Source organism: Lottia gigantea, assembly GCF_000327385.1.
Source record: "Lottia gigantea unplaced genomic scaffold LOTGIsca_153, whole genome shotgun sequence".
In the NCBI taxonomy this organism is placed as follows: Eukaryota; Metazoa; Mollusca; class Gastropoda; family Lottiidae; genus Lottia; species Lottia gigantea.
This window is the reverse complement of record NW_008707846.1, coordinates 215,890-237,913: the sequence shown is the minus strand read 5'-3', so window position 1 is coordinate 237,913 and position 22,024 is coordinate 215,890. Positions and strand designations below refer to the sequence as shown.

The 22,024-nt window shown below is 32.0% G+C and overlaps 2 protein-coding genes across 2 annotated transcripts; one reads left to right on the top strand and one right to left on the bottom strand.

The window, feature by feature from the left end:
• Positions 1–750: 750 nt before the first annotated feature.
• Positions 751–10,485, bottom strand: LOTGIDRAFT_200884 (hypothetical protein). The gene is made up of 16 exons (XM_009050715.1): positions 10,314–10,485; positions 8,757–8,905; positions 8,319–8,411; positions 7,947–8,036; positions 7,436–7,514; positions 7,036–7,106; positions 6,585–6,671; positions 6,024–6,167; positions 5,490–5,645; positions 5,043–5,164; positions 4,337–4,472; positions 3,974–4,087; positions 3,473–3,604; positions 2,794–2,925; positions 1,755–2,319; positions 751–1,710 (listed from the first exon to the last, which is right to left on the bottom strand). The coding sequence occupies exons 1-15, from the start codon at positions 10,351–10,353 to the stop codon at positions 2,188–2,190; spliced, it is 1,677 nt and encodes a 558-aa protein (XP_009048963.1). The 5' UTR covers positions 10,354–10,485; the 3' UTR covers positions 751–1,710; positions 1,755–2,187.
• A 1,404-nt stretch (positions 10,486–11,889) lies between these two features.
• On the top strand, positions 11,890–21,822 carry LOTGIDRAFT_140883 (hypothetical protein; the record flags this gene model as incomplete). The annotated part of the gene is made up of 16 exons (XM_009050714.1): positions 11,890–11,979; positions 12,670–12,753; positions 13,185–13,268; positions 13,805–13,918; positions 15,174–15,258; positions 15,662–15,728; positions 16,194–16,335; positions 16,997–17,126; positions 17,339–17,436; positions 17,752–17,799; positions 18,096–18,239; positions 18,477–18,644; positions 19,078–19,169; positions 19,491–19,582; positions 19,939–20,067; positions 21,686–21,822. 16 exons carry the CDS (start codon positions 11,890–11,892, stop codon positions 21,820–21,822), a joined length of 1,704 nt encoding a protein of 567 aa, XP_009048962.1.
• Positions 21,823–22,024: the final 202 nt, after the last annotated feature.

The following is a 22,024-nucleotide window of genomic DNA, read 5'->3' as shown; positions in this document are numbered from 1 at the left end:
CAGGTTTCAATTGAAAATATCGAGTCTTTATGAGGTTCAATAGTTTTAGTCTTAGTGCTAATAGTAGCCTACACTCCGTTTTTAAGTAGATAGGCCTACATAGAGGTATATAGCATCTTTTAGAATTTATATTTTCAGGTATAATTTACGATGTTTTGATAATGAAAATACTTCATACTGGCCCTTTAAGCAACTGAAACCCGTGCTCATTAACATGAATATTTCAGATAAGATTTTAACGACATTTAGAAGTGGAGAGTAGATATAACAAAAAACACAAGGGGTATATTATGGTATAACTCACTTCTTTATGGCTGAACCCCCTCCCCCCCTTTGGCTCCGCCACTGGCATACAATATGTCGTCTTCATAGCAGCACGGAAGAATATTGGACCTTACGGCAGTACGATTCAATTTTATATGAACTAAATACTAGATTGTCTTTTTGAAATGTGAAATGGATGAATGAAACGTCGCGGTGTCAATAAAGCAAATATTCGGAAGGCTATATCTGTTAAATTCTATGAAATACATAAGAAAAAATCAACCCGGTGATTGTATTAGTCTATGTTTTTTAATAGTTGGTTTGCATTAAAAAATCTTTTAAAAATTGGCAATGATTCATTATTACTTTTGGGCTGGATCTACAGGGACAAGGTGTAAAACAGGTGACTATGACAATGGGCCTGACCGTAACCAGACCTGAATGATCGGAGAGACAATTGTGTATGGTGGTTAGTTGCAGTAATAAAATGGGTCGGTTGCCAGTATTTTTTCAGGGGGGAGGGGTGTTGGGGGAGGTTGGGTCCAATGCTACCCCTCTATAGCTATGGGCCTGGAGATTAGATACAATACATGAAAGAAAGGTATGGAGTATGAATTGGATGGAGTCGTACATCCTTATCTTCGTCTAATTAGGCTAATGGAGACTGTGATGAATCGACGTTTCGTTGACTGTCATATCAGCATCACGGCAGTTTCTTAACTGGCCCATTCAACTGAATAGACACTTAAATGTCAGCCCCTCCGACTGAACATCACTGACAAGTAACCTTGAAAATCAAATGTTTATTTCTATTATGAAGATGAACACCGTTCAATTATATTAATGTACAATTCAACATATTTATCGTAATTCATACAGTAAGAATAAGGTCAAAGACAACAACTTAAAGAAGTAAAGAGGTTTTCTGACATCGCAATGGTTCTTATAAATTATTTGTAGCTACTGTGCTAAGTTTTAGATGTGTGACTGACAATTTGAATAAGGCCAACTGTTGCTGTCAGTGTCCCTGACACAGATAAAAAGTTTAGAAAACCTCTTTACAATCCATTTAATTCTCAGTAATAACTTAAAGCGAGAATACCAGAAGCAGCCTGTAAATGACAATGGCCTCAACTTTTGTATTTAATTGAAGAGGAACCTGATGTCAGGTTAAGATTCTGAAGTTATAGAGCTCTGTTTAACAAGCCGACAAAAATTTCTTTTAAGAATTTTGTAATTTCTGTAGATTTATTACAGAATAACAAATAAAGTTAGAATGCGAAAAAAGTTTTAAGTTTTTCATAATTTTAACCTTATTAAAAAATATAAAAATATTCATAATCTAGACTTTAGTTGTAAGAATTTGACTGAAATCCACAAATACCTTTCCCCATAAATTAAATCTTTAACCAAAAAAATAACTTTACACTGGATATTGATTTCCTTCCTACAAACTAAAAACTTAATGAAGGGAATCGAAGAAACTTTTCTAGTTTTTGTATGTGACACTTATAGCTTCTATATATAGTCTAAGTATGTGTATCTGAAACACATAGCTTCTAATTTAGGCATAAATTCAAAAATATATTTTTAGCTATTGTATGTGTCTAAGTGAAACATATAGCATCTATTCTACATCCATTCTTTTTCTATGGTTCCTGTAATTTTACACTAACTTATCCAGATTATGACAAAAGCCACACAGAAGCTATAAATGTATGTGTTTAAACTTTTGACCAAACTATAAGTAGATTGTTTATGTTTAGAAAGGTCCATTGATATTTCGATCTGATAATTAAAAAGTCAAGGGCAGCAACTCTGTATTTCATAATAAATTAGAGGATAATGAAACATGATTGATTCAGGACAAGACAGCACTGGAGAACAATATATATATATATAATAAAATTAAAGAGAAATAAGTTAAGGTCTGCACCGTTCAACAAAACGTGGATACAGACAAACTTCTCGAATATGATATCTGTTGAGCAACCAACATAGTAATCTCTCTAATCCTAAACCATAACCACCATGAGGACATGATCCATACTTTCTCTGTAATAAAATGAAATAATGTTTATTATTTTGTTAAATGTGAATAAGAGCAGTTTTTAGGTCATAGTTGAGCAGGTTTAACTCAGATTCAAGAATAAAACATGATAGCCCCAACCCATCCCTATTCACTGTGTCATACCTGTCTGTTAACGAATCTATTCCTTCTCTTACGAAGCCTTCAGCCTATACCACCACGCCCCTTTTCTAAACTCTGCTACATCTTTACTTCTTTTATGCCCCTCTCTGGAGGCCAAGGTTCTTAACCATCCTATACACTAACCCATTCAGTCTCCCTGGCAGCTACCCTACCATAGTGCTCAGTGCCTTAACAATATTAGGTTGATGCATCTATTTCCTCTCTTGAGAAACTCTAAACCAACTACCTTCAAATCTCACTTCAGACCTTGTCATACCCCTAACCCATTCATGGCCCCTCTCTGAAGGCTGCCCAACCCCAAATGTCCAGTGCCTTACCTGATCTGTGTACCAATAATAGGGCGAGGCATCAATTCCCTCTCTCTCGAACCCCTCTGCCAATTCTTCATGCTGCCAAATTCTCATGGAACCACCGATTATTTCACCAACGTTTGGCATCAACAAGTCAACCTATATACAATAGAATGAGATAGATTATTAGCCAGACATGTCTGACTATAAGAATAAAATGTTTTGCTTGTAATATGATCTTTAGGGGTGTCTACTCATTTAAAATGCTGTAATGCTGTCAGGTGCAATGCATCTCAAGGACTACCTTGAAGGCCTCTCAACTACAAATTAAAGAAGTTACGATATTACATATATAATTTATAATATAGAGCTAGAACAAAGAATATGTCACAATCAAAATTTATTATAAATCTTCAAATTTAGGAAGAAAATAAACAATTAAGTTTGATATAATACAGACATGTAAGGTTATACCTTTTAAGAGTGACTTAAATATTTTATTCTACAAGCTTTTGTCGTTGTCGATACCAACTTCATGAGGTGAAATGATTTGGGAAATATTAACGCCATAACTATAGATGTTGAAACTAAAGTTTAGTTTTTAGATTAACAATTTATTTCATAACGTATGTTGACCATCTCATAAAATATTGGAGTTCTTCGTATTATCATATTACTGGATTATGTCAATTTTTCCGATACTTACTGATTCAGTGAGTCGTCTATCTTCAGCACATCTCTGCATATAAAATGATTTAATTTCAGCTGGGAAACGACATAAAAATATAGGCTCATTAATTTTATCAGTCATTTTTCTCTCAGGAGCTTCTGGGATATCCTAAAAAATGATAAAGACATTAATTTATACCCTGTAATAAATCTAACATCTACTGTTTTTTGGGTATAAGAAAATTCAACCAATTATCCAAATGTGACATGGAATTTCAAAAAGGTTATGTCCTATGCAAGTTGACTGAACTCCTAGTCTAACAGTATCCGAGAACAGAGTGTTCACGTACTATTCTTTTATAAATTGTAGTCCCCAAGACAAGCCCATACTTTGCTTAAACCTGACATTACTTTGCTACTAAGTATGTAACCTGAGGATCTGTCAGAAAGATTGTCATCTAAAAATCGTTTCGCATAGTCCACATAACAAATTTTATTGTTCATTTCATTCCCATTTATCAGAAATAACCCAGCTTACCTCTCCGAATTCATAGAATGTTCCATCCTCTTTCCTGATATCATTAGCTTTAAGATATTCTATAGCTTCAGCATAGTCCATTCTTTTAAAGGGTCGTTTAGGTGGTTGGAAATCCTAAATGGGAGAATAAATGTGGAAATTGTTATAAGATCGTGTGTATCTGCATTTCAATCAAGGCCAATTCATAAAGACTTAAAATTCTCTTAATCTGATTGGTCGATCACTAAAATAGATTTTAAATCTATCTTTGTAAGCCATCAAGAGCTCAGCATTCCCCAAAATTTAGATTTTATCTAATACAATGTACTAGTTTTTAAGAATAGGATTCCTAATTTTTAAATGAATAATTTCAAGGTTACTTACAGGGTTAAGTTCTTTAACAATATGAGCAAAAGGAGACTTGAGAACTCTGTCTACTACATCACAGACTAGATCTTCTAGTCTCTCTAATAAACCATTGAAATCTATAAAGGGACATTCAGCTTCTACATGAGAATATCTGAAAAATATAGACAATTCATTGTATTGCATGAATGTTATAAAAAGGGAGGTAGGAGGGTAGAATTTTATTGTTGGAAATAACTTATATAAAGCGACAATTTACATCATAATTGAAGTGATGACATTCTTATATTGTATTGTATGGTATTATATAGTATATATTGATCCATCTTTTAAGTGTTCTGATAAAAATCCAAAGTTTTCTCTTCTTAAACTATAAAGATGCCCTGAAGTTATCACTTCCATTGACCATTACCTGTCAATCAATTACATGTACACCATTAACAATATACAGCTCATGTTAGTGCATTAATTCATTATCCTATCAGTGATGGTTAGATAAACAGAAGAACAATCTGTAAATTTATTGACATGACTGGCAAATACCATCTTCACAATGTCAATAGCTTTTCTTGTCTCTCTGATTGGCTGTAATCCCCGACGTACAATCCAATCAAATCGGTGCATTTACAAACTTCTGTATACATACATGAAGGTGTGTATTGCAGTCAATTTATAAGAAGCATATCGTAATAGCTTGACATTGTGAAGAAATTAGTAAACTTACTCAGCCAAGTGTCTTCTGGTTCGAGATTTTTCTGCTCTGTAAGATTGGGCAATACAGAATACATCACCCATAGCTGGTAGACAGGTTTCTAAATATAACTGAGAACTCTGGGTTAGGTAGGCCTGAAATCACAATAACATAAATTAGATCCAGCAATCATCATAGTTCGATGTAAAGAAGCAAATGACCTCAAGATTCTAATACTCTATCCTATTGCGCTACAGTCCGTCTCCAATAAGCTTCACATCTCCTATTAATCTTATTTTAAGGTACAAACGAACCCTGTAACTGTAAAAATAAATCCAGCTGTAAATGGATATGGATAATCTAGGAAAGATCAATGCCAAAAAGTTTTACAAAGGACCAGCCAGTAAACAAAATCAAGAACATAAGTTGTATTTCTTGTAAAAAATGGCTGCTATATATTCCTAGAGAAAAAAAACTTACCATTTCACCAAAATAATCAAATTTAAACAAGGTAGATCCTCCTTCTACTTGAGTCTGTACCAGTGTAGGGGGAGTAACTTCGAAATATCCTCGACTAACAAAATGTTCTCGGAAAGATTGCATTAAAACTGATCTCATTTTTAAAACTTTAGAAGTCTGAAATGAATAAAGACACAAATATGGGTACAAAATTATTTTATGGTATATCTTTTGAATCCCTGGACTCAGAGACTGCAATACAGCATGGGAATCAGGTCTTAATGTGGCTAATCTGTAGTTAATATACCTCTCTAGACCATCAACTGAATTCAATCATTATTCATCGGTAATCCTATAGTAACATTATGGGTAATGATTAACAATAATCAAATTAAAAAAAACCTATTTCCATTGTTTAAATAATTGAACATCACTACAAACATTTAAGAAACCGTTTCCCCTCTCTAAATAAACAGTGGGCTTCTAGTGTCACAGGGTTAGACTGTAGAAATAATCTTCTAAGTCTGTTTCAACAGTCATTAAACTTCTACTTACGTTTTCACCTCTTATCATAATATGTCTGTTATCTAACTGAACATCTACGTTAGCGTCTTCGTTGAGCAGGTTATCAGCACCCCCTGGTGGTGAACTAGATACCAACTCCCAATAATCTACAGAAAGCTCATGGTTATCTGGCGCCTAAAATTAATGAATGATAAAAATAATAGATACAAGGGTTTAATCCTTATCCTTTAATGAATGATAAAAATAATAGATACAAGAATTTAATCCTTTAGAATCCCTAGATTCTCGCAAATAAGGGTAGATTCAGTTCTCATCAAACCTGAGTGATACGTTCTTATTAAGAAATTGAATGACCACCATTAACTGCCACAGGCAACTAGATAGTTGCAGATTCTGTGTGCAGCATTTTTGCTTGAAACAACAATGGAAACTAACATTTTTTTTTTTCAATTTTAAGATTTTATCAGAGCCTTCCAATTATTAACAGTCCCTTTCAGATTCTGTCAGTTCCAATTTCGATCTGAGCTAAGCCCCCAGAAATATTTATGTCAATTTATGCCCATATCACAAAACACAAGAGAGACAACTTACAGATTTTCCCTCTGGTAGTTCTTTGATTATTCCATAGACACAAATAGTAGCTTCAGTAGACAGAGTGAGAGCATTGTATGTTTGACACTGAAAATTAATTGAAAATAAAATTAAATCAATTGAGTTTTTAGTCCTACTTTTCTACATCTGATAAGAATGAAGAAGACCAAAGCCACGCAGTGTGCAATGAGAGAATTTTGTTAGGACAGCAGAATTAGTCTACTTTTGATTTCCATATGTCAAAGGATCTTGTTTAATGTCGCATTCATCTGAGTGATGCATCCAACCTGCATCACTGGCACCTGGAAATTAGATTGAAAATACCATTGGTACTATCTTGACCTATGTCTGGATTGAACCCTGGAGCTTCAGGTAAGCGAAAAGTGTCTATGAAAGAGAAACCTGTGCCGTGTTAGTTCTGTAAGAATGAGAAGATATAAATAAATCTTACCAGTTTATCAGAAACAACACATTGTACAAAACCAGTACCATCTCTTAATACAACAAACATCAAATTTTTACCTACAAATATAACAATCATTACTTTAAACGATGAGTTGGATATATACAGCGATTCATTTTTATTTTGTAGAGTTCTTGGGCTATGACAGTACCACAATCAGAACTCAGAATTATTTTTTTCTTTTTCACAATACTGAAAATGGAACATCATATCATTTATTATAGATTGTTTAAAGGCCCATTAGTATATAAGGTTTGATAATTTTAAATTTGGAATAATCACATTTCATCCCAGATATTTCCAGTGAAAAAGACCAACATTTCAGACTGAAAATTCCCCTCTGTAAAAATGATTTGTGTAATTGAGAAAATAAATGAAAATAAATTACCTTGACGACGAAGTCTGTGGACCCAGCCAAATATTTTTACACGAATATTACGGTTTGGTATGGTCTCTCTTATTTTAATCTGAAACAATATTATATATTATACACTGTGGGCAATCCAAAAATTGACATGTGGACTCTCAAAAAGGAATGTCGAGAAAACCCAATTACCATACAGAGATTATGTGGACCCTCTGCAGAGTTGACAAACCTAAATATCAAATGAAAAATATGAGCTATGTGGACTCTGATAAAGATGTTAAGTTGATAAAACTCATATATTAAATAAACAGTATCAGCTATGTGGACTCTCTGCAAGGAATGCACAATGATACCAAATAACATGGTAATGCATTCTAACTATTTGAAAGAGTTATAGCTATGTGGACTCTCTGAAAGAGATGCTGAGGATTATCTATGTTAATGATGCATAGTGGACTAGATGACTAGATCAATGGATGAGCAGAGTTAACTATTGAAATAATAAAGAAAGTAAAATTTATTGTTATTTTACCTGTTTTGGCTGTGGTAAACTTGGATCTATTTCAACTACCACTGATTTCGCTTCTTCTAAGTTTTTTAATCTCCTTTCTAAATCTTCAGCCTTAAATTAAAACAGGGAAAACAAAATTCAACTAGAGTATTAACTGAGATAGGCAGTGTCACTTTAGCCATATCATAGTGGTACAGAACATCCAAGATTTCAAGTCTATACACATCAATTATATTCTTTATAAAAACATCCAACGTAAGAAATAGCATGATGCTCCTCAAAACAGCTGTGATTGCATGGTCAGATAATAAATATCTGGCGACTGACAAAATGACATTGAAAATAATATTTTGCTATTTAGTCATCGTCATCAATTGAAGTAAATATACCAACCTCTTTTTGAGCTTTTTCAGCAGCTTTATAGTTTTCTCTTTCCCATATTTTCTGGATTTTCTTCACCTGTGATTTTGAGACCAATTCAAATTTCTGAAATTTAATGTTAAATGTTAAAACTATCATCAGTACAGTTATAAATTGCAGATCATCAATTTAGACAGGGAAACCTCTGGAGGAAAATTAAAAAACATTTTTAGAACTGTCTCTAATGAACACTCCCAGTTAGGCAAGTCCTTTTAATGGTATTAGAAAAAAACAGTATACCAGTACATGAATATACATATAACATACAAGTGGAATAAGACTAAATTTTACTTGGGTTCTGAAGACAAAAGGGTCTGTCTAACTAATTATTACGTAAACTTAGGATTCTTAAGAACTAAATGATGTATATAGACAATGTTGAGATACATTGCTAAAAATAAGAATACCTACCACATTTTCTTCTTTCCCATCAACATAAATAGGTGGAAATGGTTCTTTCCCAGCATGTCTCATGGCCTGTAGAACTGTTTTATACGGTGTAGCTTTACTACCGTCTCCTGTTTTATCATCACCATGTTTTTCTGAGGTATAAATCTCTCCTACAATAATAAATCAATATTTCTTGATGAGGATTCTATATACACATAATATAATTCTTTCTTGACAAACTTTAAACAACTATCCTACAAAACTGTAATTGAAAAATATAATTGTAACCTGTACCACTGTAAAATGTTTAAATTTAGCCATCTGTATATTCTCTTTTTAGGATTTTAATCAGACATCTATATTGGCTGCAATTCTATAACTACAATAGCTTAAACCTTCTTATCTCATCCCTTCTTAACAAATATATAACCAATGATGTTAAACTATTAATGGTACCAGTAATATCTTAAGTGAGGAGGTTAATGTGAATACATATATACAGTGTCGGAGCCTCGCAAAGCAAGAAAGCATGTTTTTCGGGCAAAAATCTCATAACTAGGTTAGAAATTCGAATAATCTCAGATATTTCGTGCCCCCTCTGGCGTAAACTGCATGTGTACAGTCGAATTAAAATTAGACCAAACATTTCATTCTGTTTTTATTACGGTAGCTTTTATTTTTGACATTTTAATTAGACTGACTTAATTCATCAACCAAAATCTTAAAAAAACTATACCGGTACCTTCTTTTTCCTGAGAATCCATTAGACTATTAGATGATAGAGATTTAATTATTTTGTTTAAAAAATATTCCATCTATTCCTACAGTAGCACAGTACTGAATCATAAATATAATTTCCTCGAAGTAAACTTCACGAAACAGAATACTAATTGACAGAACAACAACAATTTTTTATGATTAGTGAAAACAATAAATAACAACTGTATTTTATACTGTTGGTGAAGTTGGTGATGAAATACTAAGGAAATGAAGTTCAAAGAGTCTATACTTGGACAAAAATAACTATGAATTAAGAGGTTGCATCATTCAAATGAGTTAAAAACAATGCTTGCTTGACCAATAGAAGGGCAATGGATAAATTGAGTTCGCAGTTGATTCATATAAATTTCAAAATATTTCATCATCAAGAACAAGATGAAACTCGCTGTACACCTTGACCTAGCTAAGCAATTATTTCCTGTTAATTAGGTTAGGTTAGGTTAGCACGAAATTAGGTCTACTATTGTCTTTTAGCTTTAGGTTTGTATAATTATTTAGGCTTACCTGTATGTGTTTTATTCTCATATCTACATGCATATAGTTCTTATTTATAAGCAATTTTATTGTTGATAATGACAATCAAAATGCATTATCAGGTAATAGGGACCAGGTAATGTCAATGAACTAGATCTACAAACAAACATATGGTAGGCTCACCAATCACAATAATAATAGACCTGTCGATACACATGAGTTACGTATTATAAATAAACTTTTCCAGAGAAAACAACATAAAGCCACACCTTGACCGGTCCAGACAGATTCAATCAAAACAAAAACAAACCCCACAAAACTTACTCAAAGAAAGTTTTTCTGCTTCTTTAGCTATATCTGCCATCTTGTCCACCTCTGGATGGGTTGGCTACTGTATATTTTATGACTCGATCACCAAAAGACGTCGGCCAGTCAAACTTGATAAATTAACACGATTTGTCAACACAAATTTTATGATGAAACACACGTGTAGCCTTCAACTCAAATTTAGGACCAAAATTATTTCTAAACAAAAAACGAAAGATTTAATTGTAGTCCAAAACTCTGTACAATTTGTATGATCTTAATCAATAATAACTTTCCTGTGTAATGATATAAAAAATGATATTAACTCTAGAAAGAATTTCAATGAGTGCGCAAAACTGATAACATTTCAAAAGAGATACAAATGCATTTTGCCTTCAATTGAAACTTTGTACTCAAAGTAAAAACAAGCTTTTTTCTTAACCGTATTATCTTATCAATTCAAAAAACATTGAATCAATCGGTATCATGATTAAAACAGAATCAAACCAAACGGAAACGAACAGTCGAAACGGTAACATATTAACCAGATTATAGGTAACACAAATTTAGTTAAAACTGTAACAAGTCTGACAAAACTGTAACAAGTCAATAATTTGGATAAAAAGGTAATATATAAAGCTTAAGGCCTCGTCCCTGTCATAAGTATAAGGTTGAAGATACTAGGCCTGGTCAATTTAGGTCTAAATTAATCAATGCCATGGAAAAAGAGTGTAATCATTCAGAAATCTTACACTATCACTAGGACTAATAGATATGACGAATACCCATTAGTGGCTTCCAAGAGATTTAAGAATGTTCTGATGTCAAATTTAGAATTTTAGTTACATCAGAACATAATGACGTTTCGGACTACATAGTTATTTCCCTCAAAATTAATTTTTCGTTTCCTGTGTTTTTAAGAATTTGTAATTTTTTAAAGGTTTTAGTATTTATGGTTGTCGTAAAAATAAAAACAAGAAATAAAAATGAAGATTTGGCTTCTAATATTGAAATAAAATCAGTTTTTTTACTGTACAGTGCTATAAGTTTTAAAAAATCACGTGGCATAGGCTGAAGTTTTACATTTAAGACCTTTTCAAGCAATTTGAAAAACTAAGCAAAATGTCAAATTGACCCAAGACTTACTTTTGGTAAATCCATGCTGAAGAGCTCAGTCTGTTGAAGACTCTCGTTCAGTGTGGATCAAAATAAAGAGGGAGAAAAACACACAAAAATCTTCTTGATTAATTAGGATCCTAATTAAAAATAGTTTAATGAAAAACAACAGTCTCTGGATTGCCATATATAGTTCGTGTGTGACAATTTTAGAGTATAAACACTCCAATTTAGTCTACATTTTGTTTTGTTGTTCGAAATCAGCTGAGCTGGAATTGTTTTTTTGAAACAGACATCAGTGGTTGTCATTGTTGACATTTGGTAATTTGATGCCTTCGTCTGCTACAATGCGACATCTTAGCAACTGGTATACACTTGAATGATTTGGTTCTCGAGTGACAGTATTGAACAAAAAAATACAAGAATGTGATTGTTTGAATTCTGATAAATTTGTGATAATTTGACTTTGACATCGAATATGGCAAAACCTGAGAGTGGCATAAAGAAGCATGCTCCTTCTCGACTGAGTTCCCTCAGTGTTTTGGAAACCAGGGATGAACTTGAAGAGGTAGGCACAGCAGAAATTTATTTATTACACGAAGAAAAAACTTCCAAAGTAAAATATCTAGATCTTTGTAGCTGACTACCAAAATACACATTGATTACCAAACACCATGATCATTTACTCATCAAAATCATTAACAACAAATTGTTAGAGGGAGCCATGAATGTGTCCTTGATGCCGTTGTCATCCATCAAATTTTAAGGAAAAAAAGCCAAAAACATTTACACCAGGGGAACACTTACAACAGGTGGTAGTTGATGAAAACCATTTGGCTCATAGCCTGCCTGAGTCTCTTCCTTCCTTCACTTCAAATTACTTTTGACTGAACCTAGTTAATGTATTACTAATCCTGAATATTAGGCTTTTGCGTTCCAAGTGGCCAGGGGATTGTTCAAGCACCATACTTGTATTAGTTTGTAGTGTTTAAAGTCAAAGGTGGCATCACAGAAAGATAGGTGTCAATATGTGTTTTCTTTCATATTTTGGTATATAATGTAACTAGGCTAATTCCCCACATACAAGTTGCTTGCCATATTACAACTTTTCTTAATAATGAGGTATTTTCATTCACGATTTCACTAGCTGGCGTTCAACTTGTAGGTGTTGAAATATAAGTTAGTTCCATTGTGCTTGCCAAGTCTATTCAAAACAGAGCAAAAATGATAAATATATATTTTCTTCTATTTTTTTCAGAAATTAGACAAATGTTATAAATGTGTTACCAATTTATTAAATGGATTGTCAGAAAGGGAGGCAAATGATGCCTTGAATGCTTATGTAAGTTTTTAAATACTTACTGTTCCCTTACTATTGCACACGGCATTACAGGACTTGTCCATTTAAAAACTTGCAAGAACCCCATTCGTTCAGTAAATAACAGTGATGTTATATGCTCCTTATTGTTAGCCCTTTTGAGCACAGTACTCCTTATTGTTAGCCCTTTTGGGCACAGTAGCCTAATGTAAATCACATTTCATTAATGCTACAGAACATTAGGATGTAAAACTCAATTTCATTTCATTAACAATGGGTATTTTTAATTAAACTTAAATGCTATAAATTCCTGGAGACCATAGTGAGTATCTAATCATCTGTCAAGCTTTTTAAACTGTGTCTTATACCTTGACTGCAATAGTCATCTTCCTTGTATTATGGATTGTAAATGTAACCATGTGATTGGATTGATAGGATATTTATGTTTATTATAGATATCAAAAGGAGCTGGTCAACATGAGGAAGTTCAGCTTGGTTTGTTGTTCTCCATTCTGGTTGACAGTAAAACAGCAGTAAAGGTATGTATACATCTTATTTCATCAATTTAGCATCCTATTTATGGTCTTTGTAGAAAAGACCAAGGACCTTTGAATCTCTAGGTTATATAGATGATATTTGTACTGGTATTTGTACTGGTACAAATTCAATAACGGAACACAATTTTATGGCATACTACTCCTTAGTTTTAATGTACACAATGTTTCAACAATTTACATTGTCATCAGGTGAAATGAAGGACAAATTGTCTGATAGAAAAACTTGTAGAAGAGAAATACGACAGCCCTTGGGTGTTACACTTTTCCACAATTTGTCGTAAGCAAGAAATGGGTCCTGCAATACATGCTTTGATTGCTTGAAAATAAAGATCACCAGAACAGGACTGTGGTAGAAAGCTTATTAGATTACAATGGGGATGAAAAACATTGAGAAAATAAAAAACGTACTTGTTCTTGTAATCTCATTTGAATTAGATTGGTTGTTGTTGTGCTTACGAAGGTCTCTATCTAATAGTAAATTGACGTTAGTTTGTAATTTACTTTATTGTATATTTCAGTGTTATAGAGATATGACCCTAACTAGTCGAGATGGTTTAAATATTGTCTTATTAAAAACTAATACTATTATATATGAGAAATGGCTACGTTTAGCTGATAGTGTTCGAACACAGGTAAACCTTTGATTTGATTAATTTACTTGTTGAAGAATTATCGCTGTAGAAATGTTGCCAATCTTCAATTGTATCAAGTCTTATATTATTTATTATGTATATGATATTTTACAACATTTGATATGACCAAACCTTGATGGGTATTCTTTGAAAATAGGCAACCACATGTGAGCAATGATATTAGCCTACCTTTTCCAAGTATTAGATAACATTTGTCAGTATATACACATAAATCTACTTTTGATTTTCACACAGTCTGTAAAACATTGACGTTTGGTTGAGCTACTAGATAGTTTTTCATCACTGACAACGACATCTCAAGTAACATCACAATCCCTGCAGAAATTTTACCCTGACCTGTCTTTTGCTCTCGCTTACTGGATTATAACTAGAAATATATATATTGTAGATATTGTATGATATATATTATAGATAATATATGATATATATTGTAGATATTGTATGATATATATTGTAGATAATGTATGATATATATATTGTAGATAATGTATGATATATATTGTAGATATTGTATGATATATTATATTGTAGGTATTGTATGATATATATTGTAGATATTGTATGATATATATTGTAGATATTGTATGATATATATTGTATGATATATATTGTAGATAATGTATGATATATATTGTAGATATTGTATGATATATATTGTAGATATTGTATGATATATATTGTAGATATTGTATGATATATATTGTAGATATTGTATGATATATATTGTAGATAATGTATGATATATATTGTAGATATGGTATGATATATATTGTAGATAATGTATGATATATATTGTAGATATTGTATGATATATTATATTGTAGATATTGTATGATATATATTGTAGATATTGTATGATATATATTGTAGATATTGTATGATATATATTGTAGATATTGTATGATATATATTGTAGATATTGTATGATATATATTGTATGATATATATTGTAGATAATGTATGATATATATTGTAGATATTGTATGATAGATATTGTATGATATATATTGTAGATACTGTATGATATATATTGTAGATAATGTATGATATATATTGTAGATAATGTATGATATATATTGTAGATATTGTATGATAGATATTGTATGATATATATTGTAGATACTGTATGATATATATTGTAGATAATGTATGATATATATTGTAGATATTGTATGATATATATTGTAAATATTGTATGATATATATTGTAGATAATGTATGATATATATTGTAGATATTGTGGTTAATACGAGAATTAATAAAAAATAACGTACCAGGAGCAGATAGTGTTTGTTTTATATTATTACGACAAATTTCAGGTGAGTTTGTATATTCGAGAAGGAGCTAACACTTCTCATACAACTTTAAGCTTCATTTGAAATACTAGCTGTTCTAGATTTTATTTGTCTGCAGCATGAGATGATGGCCAAGGTCGATTTGGAAAGCTTTGAGACAATAAGATACAGAGTTCACTCCCTTCTCCTTGAATATTAGAATAGCTTTTGTAAAAGTGAGTTTTATCAGCTAGTAAAGCATTTATTAAGATAACTATATACTTGTAAAGGGATACTGCCTCTTAAAAAGAACTTATAATTTGAATTCTCAGATTTGGCTAATAAAGGTATATATTCATCAGTGCAGTGGACTGAAGATTTTTAAGTTTTTTAATTGATGAATACATGGTAGTATTCCTTTAGTAATAAATTATTTTGATATTTACAGGAGGTGATATCTCGACTAAAAATGTATATTTATGTGAAAGTACAGTTGACATGTTTTATGAAAATAAGTAAGTAAAAAGTTTGATTTTATATAGATGTCAGTTTTACTGTCTATACTTGTTGTTCTGTTTTCTTCTATCATTATTATTTTGTGCTTGATAAAGATTTCTGTATGTGAATTGAAACGTTGCAGAAATTTAAAAAAAAGGAGTAGTATATCTATAATAGTGTACTTATATATTTAATTCTGATTTCCTCACAATTTTGTTATTTGATCTGATATTTTTTGTCTCTCTGAAATCTAACTAGTATTTTTTACCTCAGTCCTGTTCTTTTGATGTTAGCCAATTTCTCTGACTGTGTAGATTTATCACTTATTTTAAAAAAAAACCTAGTAAAAGGTTTCGAAAATGTAACGTATGATGTTATAAATTAATATGAATGAAATGCTTTAAGGTTCTCTAGCACTGAAACAGGCTATATAGCTAGGATGTTCTGAAAACAAAGACTTCTATTATACTTTTCATTGGCAGATCATGGTTAGAGAAACAGACAGGTTTGATACCATCAGTTGTTTATACCTTTCTACGTGTAATGATAGACCACAACCTACCGTCACTAGCCACTGTTAGACAGAAAGAAACAGATCTATGTATATTATTACTCAGGGAAAAGGTCAGTTAAATTTAAAATAGTTTATCTAGACATTTGTTTGTCTGAGGATAGTCTTGGGTGATCCATATATATCAATATCAACAAGACATGAAATTGTTCAGATGTATTAGTACATTAGATTTAGTTTTATTAGGAGGTACTTTGGTAGATTCCCCTAGGCAATGTGTTTTAATCAACTGTATATTTGCCAAAGCAAATCGTTCTGAATCGGTACAATACTTATAGGAAATTTGGTTGGTATAATGTGGATTGTAAGTTGATAATCTGTGATGATGAAAGGGTCTCTTGGGCGCAGAACACACATGGTTTTGTTATGCACCTTGTTATATACCCCTCGACAATTATAAATCAAAAAAGTAGCAGGCTAATGCAAAATTTCCCTCATTGTACCCTGCATGGTTTGTAGTATGGGTTGTGGTTAGAACTTCGTAAGATAGAAAAACGTGGTGTCTCGAATAGATTTATTGTTAGACTGAAACATGACAACATAAACAAAGTAACGTAATGGCGGTCAGTTAAAAAGAACAGCAAATCCTTGACACATCATTGCCCTTCTTCATTCACCCACATGGTGTAGAAAAGTAGGATGTAAAACTCCATTCATTTTATTTTGTTTTATTTCCCTGGGCAATGTTTTATCATATTGATTGTTGTATTACAGTTTGTAGAGTGTATGGTGATAGGAAGAGATTTAGTCAGATTATTACAGAATGTTTCTAGAATACCTGAATTTGAAAAACTCTGGTTTGATTTGATGAAAAATCCTACTGCCATTAGTCCTCAATTTACTGGTGAGTCAGTGATAAAAAAACATTTCTAAAACTTTAAATGTGATTTTAGGGCATATTCTTTTCAAAGCTCGACTTATTAAGTCCAAGAAGAGATTCAAAATGGCTGTGGCTGTTCAGTCTTTCGTGTGTGTTATTTCCATGTAAAAACCATACAAAGTTTTGTATGTATTTATGCCTGGAAATATTTTGTTTAAAATATCTTTTGTTTTTAGGTTTACTCCAGCTGTTTCAAATTCGTACCTCTAGAAAATATTTAGTTAGTAGATTGACTCCTGATATGGAAAATAAACTTGTTTTTCTTATTACAAAGGTATTTATTATTTATTTTCATTCTCCTCGTTATTTCCCTGGTTGAAAGTTGTAAAAGAGTAGGCCAATGCCTTTTTGGCAAAATTTTCCCAACCCAAATGATCAGAGAAGTTGGAAATAAAACTCAATTTCATTTCCTGTTGACGTTTGAAAAATTCAGAATTCATTCATCACACACTGTACAAGCTGAAGTCGAAATGGCTAACACATTGCATTCCTACTGACTCCCAAACATAAGAGTTCAGTAATGGGAGATAAAATTTGTTTGTGTTAATGTTAGCATAAGTTCAACAGTTAAATATTGTTTAAATTGTAGGTGAAGTTTGGTCAACAGAAGAGATATCAAGATTGGTTTCAACGTCAGGTATAGTTATTATTTTATAGCTCACTTCTTGTGGATTTATGTTGTTCACATCGGAGTCTGTTTATTGATCTATTACAAATTCCTTGGTAAATGCTCTAGAATCACTTTTACATGCTAGTTGAGATTAGACTTTAGGGCCACTAATTATGTGTGTAAACAATAAAATGACATCAACATTCCAATACTCTAGCTGATTGATCTACAGTCTGTCCACAAAAGATTATACAAATGAATTTATAAATGATGTACATTTATTTGGTCATTCTCTTGATTCTCTGTCTCTAATTCATTTTCAGTATTTATCAACACCCGAGAGTCAGACATTAAGATGTGATTTAATAAGATATATCTGTGCTGTGTTTCACCCTAGTAATGAATTATTATGTTCAGATATCATTCCACGCTGGGCTGTGATTGGCTGGTTATTAACCACTTGTACGGTAAGCAGAGTCAAGTCCAGGATCTTTCTAAACTGTTTCATCTTCATAAGTCCATTCTAATTCATTTGCTTCTTCTTGTATTTGAATTGTAAAGAATGAAATGACCTTCTCTGATGTACCTTTCTTATGTACCTTAATCTGTCTTGATTTACTTTACAAAAAGTTTTTCATAGTTTTTTGGCAGAAAGATTCCTTATAAATATTAAAATGATATTGAATTTATTTTCTATTTTCCAGTCTCCTGTAGCCTTATCTATAGCCAAGTTAGCGTTGTTTTATGACTGGTATTTTTTTGAGCCAGAAAAGGACAGTATAATGAATATAGAGCCAGCTATTTTAGTTATGTATCATTCTATGAGACCACATCCTGCTATTACAGCTACCTTGTTAGACTTTATAGCTCGGGTAAGATTTTAACATGATCTTTATTGGTAGATGGAGTCTTTGATATCTGTCTCTTGATCAAAAGAGCTAATATAACTAAATGTTTTCTACCTTTTTTTCTAAAAGAATCTAGAATCAAGATAAATCCTTAGATCAAGCAATTGTTCTTTCTTCCTTAAGTGGCATTTAGTAATTGAGGTATGAAAAATTGTGTTCATAAATTGTTCTTTCTGAAATTTCTGTAAACAGCTGAACTTAAGATCTATCAGCTGATAAAGAAAAAGTCTGAAACCAACGTGCCTATAAAATATATTGTGTACTATATATGATATAATTATCTTAAGCATTGTGTATTTTCCAAAATTCAAGAATATGTCAAAATTTAAATCTGATTTTATCTTTTTTTTCACACAAAATTTCCAGCCTTTCAAACCTTTTTTGTGTTATTTTTCAGACATACAATAATTTCTGTCCAATGTTGATGAATCAAGTAAAACAGGGTATAAAGTTATCATTACAAACTATAGTCAATAAACGAGTTTTACCGTGAGTATTGGTGCTAATTTTATTTTGTTTGATCTAACACTGATTGCTTTGTTACATTCAAAAATGAAGGATTCACTGAATATATGTCAAAAATCATGAAATTGGAAGCACAAAAATTCAAAGTTGAGAGGGGGGCATGGCAACATTCATAAAAGTTTGATTAAATAGCATCAAATTGATGAATTTTATCTGATTGTTGCTTCAAATGGAAAATTCTGAGATACAAAGTAACATGCAAAAAATGAAAATGACAAAATGGGGCATATATTTCTCTGGGGAAAGTTGAAGGTTATCAATCTATTGTTTATATTTATATTTCAGGTCTCTGTCTCCATTGTTTGATAATAGTAAACTAGATAAAGAATTAAGAATGTTATTACAAGAAACTTTCCCTGAATTCTGTTCTGTGGAAGGTTAGTGGCAGTTTCATTCATCAATGATTAATGTTCATCCCAGCCAATGTTGCAACCGGTTTCTCAATATTCTGAAGGTCCAGGCTTCAATCAAATCAGATAATACCTCAATCTTGTTTCCTTCCCATTTCCAGTGATCAAAGTTAGAGAAGCTTATATGGTAAAAACATCTATATGAGTTATTCTCTATTGAACAAGAAACCAAGGACCTTTGTTAATTTTCTTATAAACAAATTAATCAATGAAAAGTATACATTAAAAAAACAGGGAAGTAACTCTTGATAATCTCAGTAAATATATCAGGCCACAATAAACTGATGCTTGAAATTTGAGTTTGGCTTTTTTTTCTTCCTCAGTAAAAGATGAAGTAAATAAATTAGAACCAATAGACGTGGACAATAGTAATGGTGAAAATCATCTAGACAATAATTCCTCTGAGATACCTGATGCTCGGTTCAGTGATGATGAGGATGATATACCCATAGGTAAGTGACAAAACAATGAATAACCTACACAGTTAGTGACTAGAGCTGTTAGCGAAAGTGAAAAAGTGAGAAAACAATTAGTTGGCAGTGCTGTACATAACAAAACAAGCACAATTAATGAAGCAATAAATCCCAAGGTATAAAGGCCAATAAGTGGCAAGATATGTAAATGACACACACAATATGTGCAGTAGTGACTGGCAGAAATAGTCAAAACAATAAATGACTAAACAATTATATTCCAGTACAGTATTTGACAAAACATTAAGTTAGCAGGGCAGTAAAGGACACACTAGTAAGTGTGAGCAGTTAGTGCCACAGTCACAAAGCCACTTAACATCAAGGCCAAGCATAGTAAGTGCTATCATAATACTCCCTGAGGGCAGATAGTAACCAGGCCAATAAGTAACAAACACAGTAAAACCAAAAATAATCGATATGATTTCAGGTCGTCTTGGTAACGATGTTAAATTTCAACCAATCCGTGACATGCCGTGTTATCAGCATGTAGATATCTCAGAGAATATTCAACAACTAGCGGGTGATATTAAAGATCTTACTGTAGAATTACAATCTGAAAGGTAAGTGTGTGTTAAAGGGATCGTTAGATTTTCTAAATTTTTGTATGTGTATATCATCCATTTGCACCATTCCAATTTTCAATCAGACGTCTGTGGTTCCTGCAATTCCACTAAAACTTAGTGTTTGATGATTTCACAATTCGGATAGTGTCTTATATGATACAAGCATATTTCGCGATTAGTGACGTCATCAAATACTTAGTTTTAGTGGAATTGCAGGAACCACAGACATCTGATTGAAAATTGGAATGGTGCAAATTGACACTATCAGTGTCCTGGATACACATAAAAAAAAAGATAATCTCCATTCATGATATTGTATAAGGGTTGGAGCAGTACTTTTCATTCAGTTCACCTAAATTAGTGCTTGAATTATAATATACATTATAAACATTTGTAGTTGTTTACGAGTTATATAGATTGAAGTGTAAATATGTTCATGTGTGTTCTTCATTAATATTTTTTTTTTTTTTCAAAAATGATAGCATCATTACTTTCTTTCAAAGTTCATGATTTTTCTTATTCTTGTTTTGCTTTTCATGTTTGCAATTTAAGTATGAATGTACGAGTGAATGCAAGGAACTTATATCATTTTCTATTCAATTTCTTTGTACTGTTCTGATACTTAGAAGGGAACTCTTAATTTGAAAAGAGGGGGATGTCATATTGATATCATTACTTCATATTGTGGTCTTAAAAATCATTGTTAAGTAAGAGTTATCTCCCATATTTTCCTTCTCAGTAAAACAGAGTTGTCTGCTCTTAAGGTAGATGTTTGTCATGTGACAGGATATGTACTTTTGTGAGTTGAAGGCATGATGTAAGAGCTTAGAGATTGAATAAAGCATGGCTGAAACTTAGATTCTAGTTTTGATTATAAGAACAATCCAAATCCATCTAGGATGGAAACCCCAACAAAACATTAACATCAAGGCCAAGCGTAGTAAGTGCTATCATAATACTCCCTGAGGGCAGATAGTAACCAGGCCAATAAGTAACAAACACAGTAAAACCAAAAATAATCGATATGATTTCAGGTCGTCTTGGTAACGATGTTAAATTTCAACCAATCCGTGACATGCCGTGTTATCAGCATGTAGATATCTCAGAGAATATTCAACAACTAGCGGGTGATATTAAAGATCTAACTGTAGAATTACAATCTGAAAGGTAAGTGTGTGTTAAAGGGATTGTTAGGAGATTTTCTAAATTTTTGTATGTGTATATCATCCATTTACATCATTCCAATTTTCAATCAGATGTCTATGGTTCCTGCAATTCCACTAAAACTTAGTGTTTGATGATTTCACAATTCGGATAGTGTCTTATATGATACAAGCATATTTCGCGATTAGTGACGTCATCAAATACTTAGT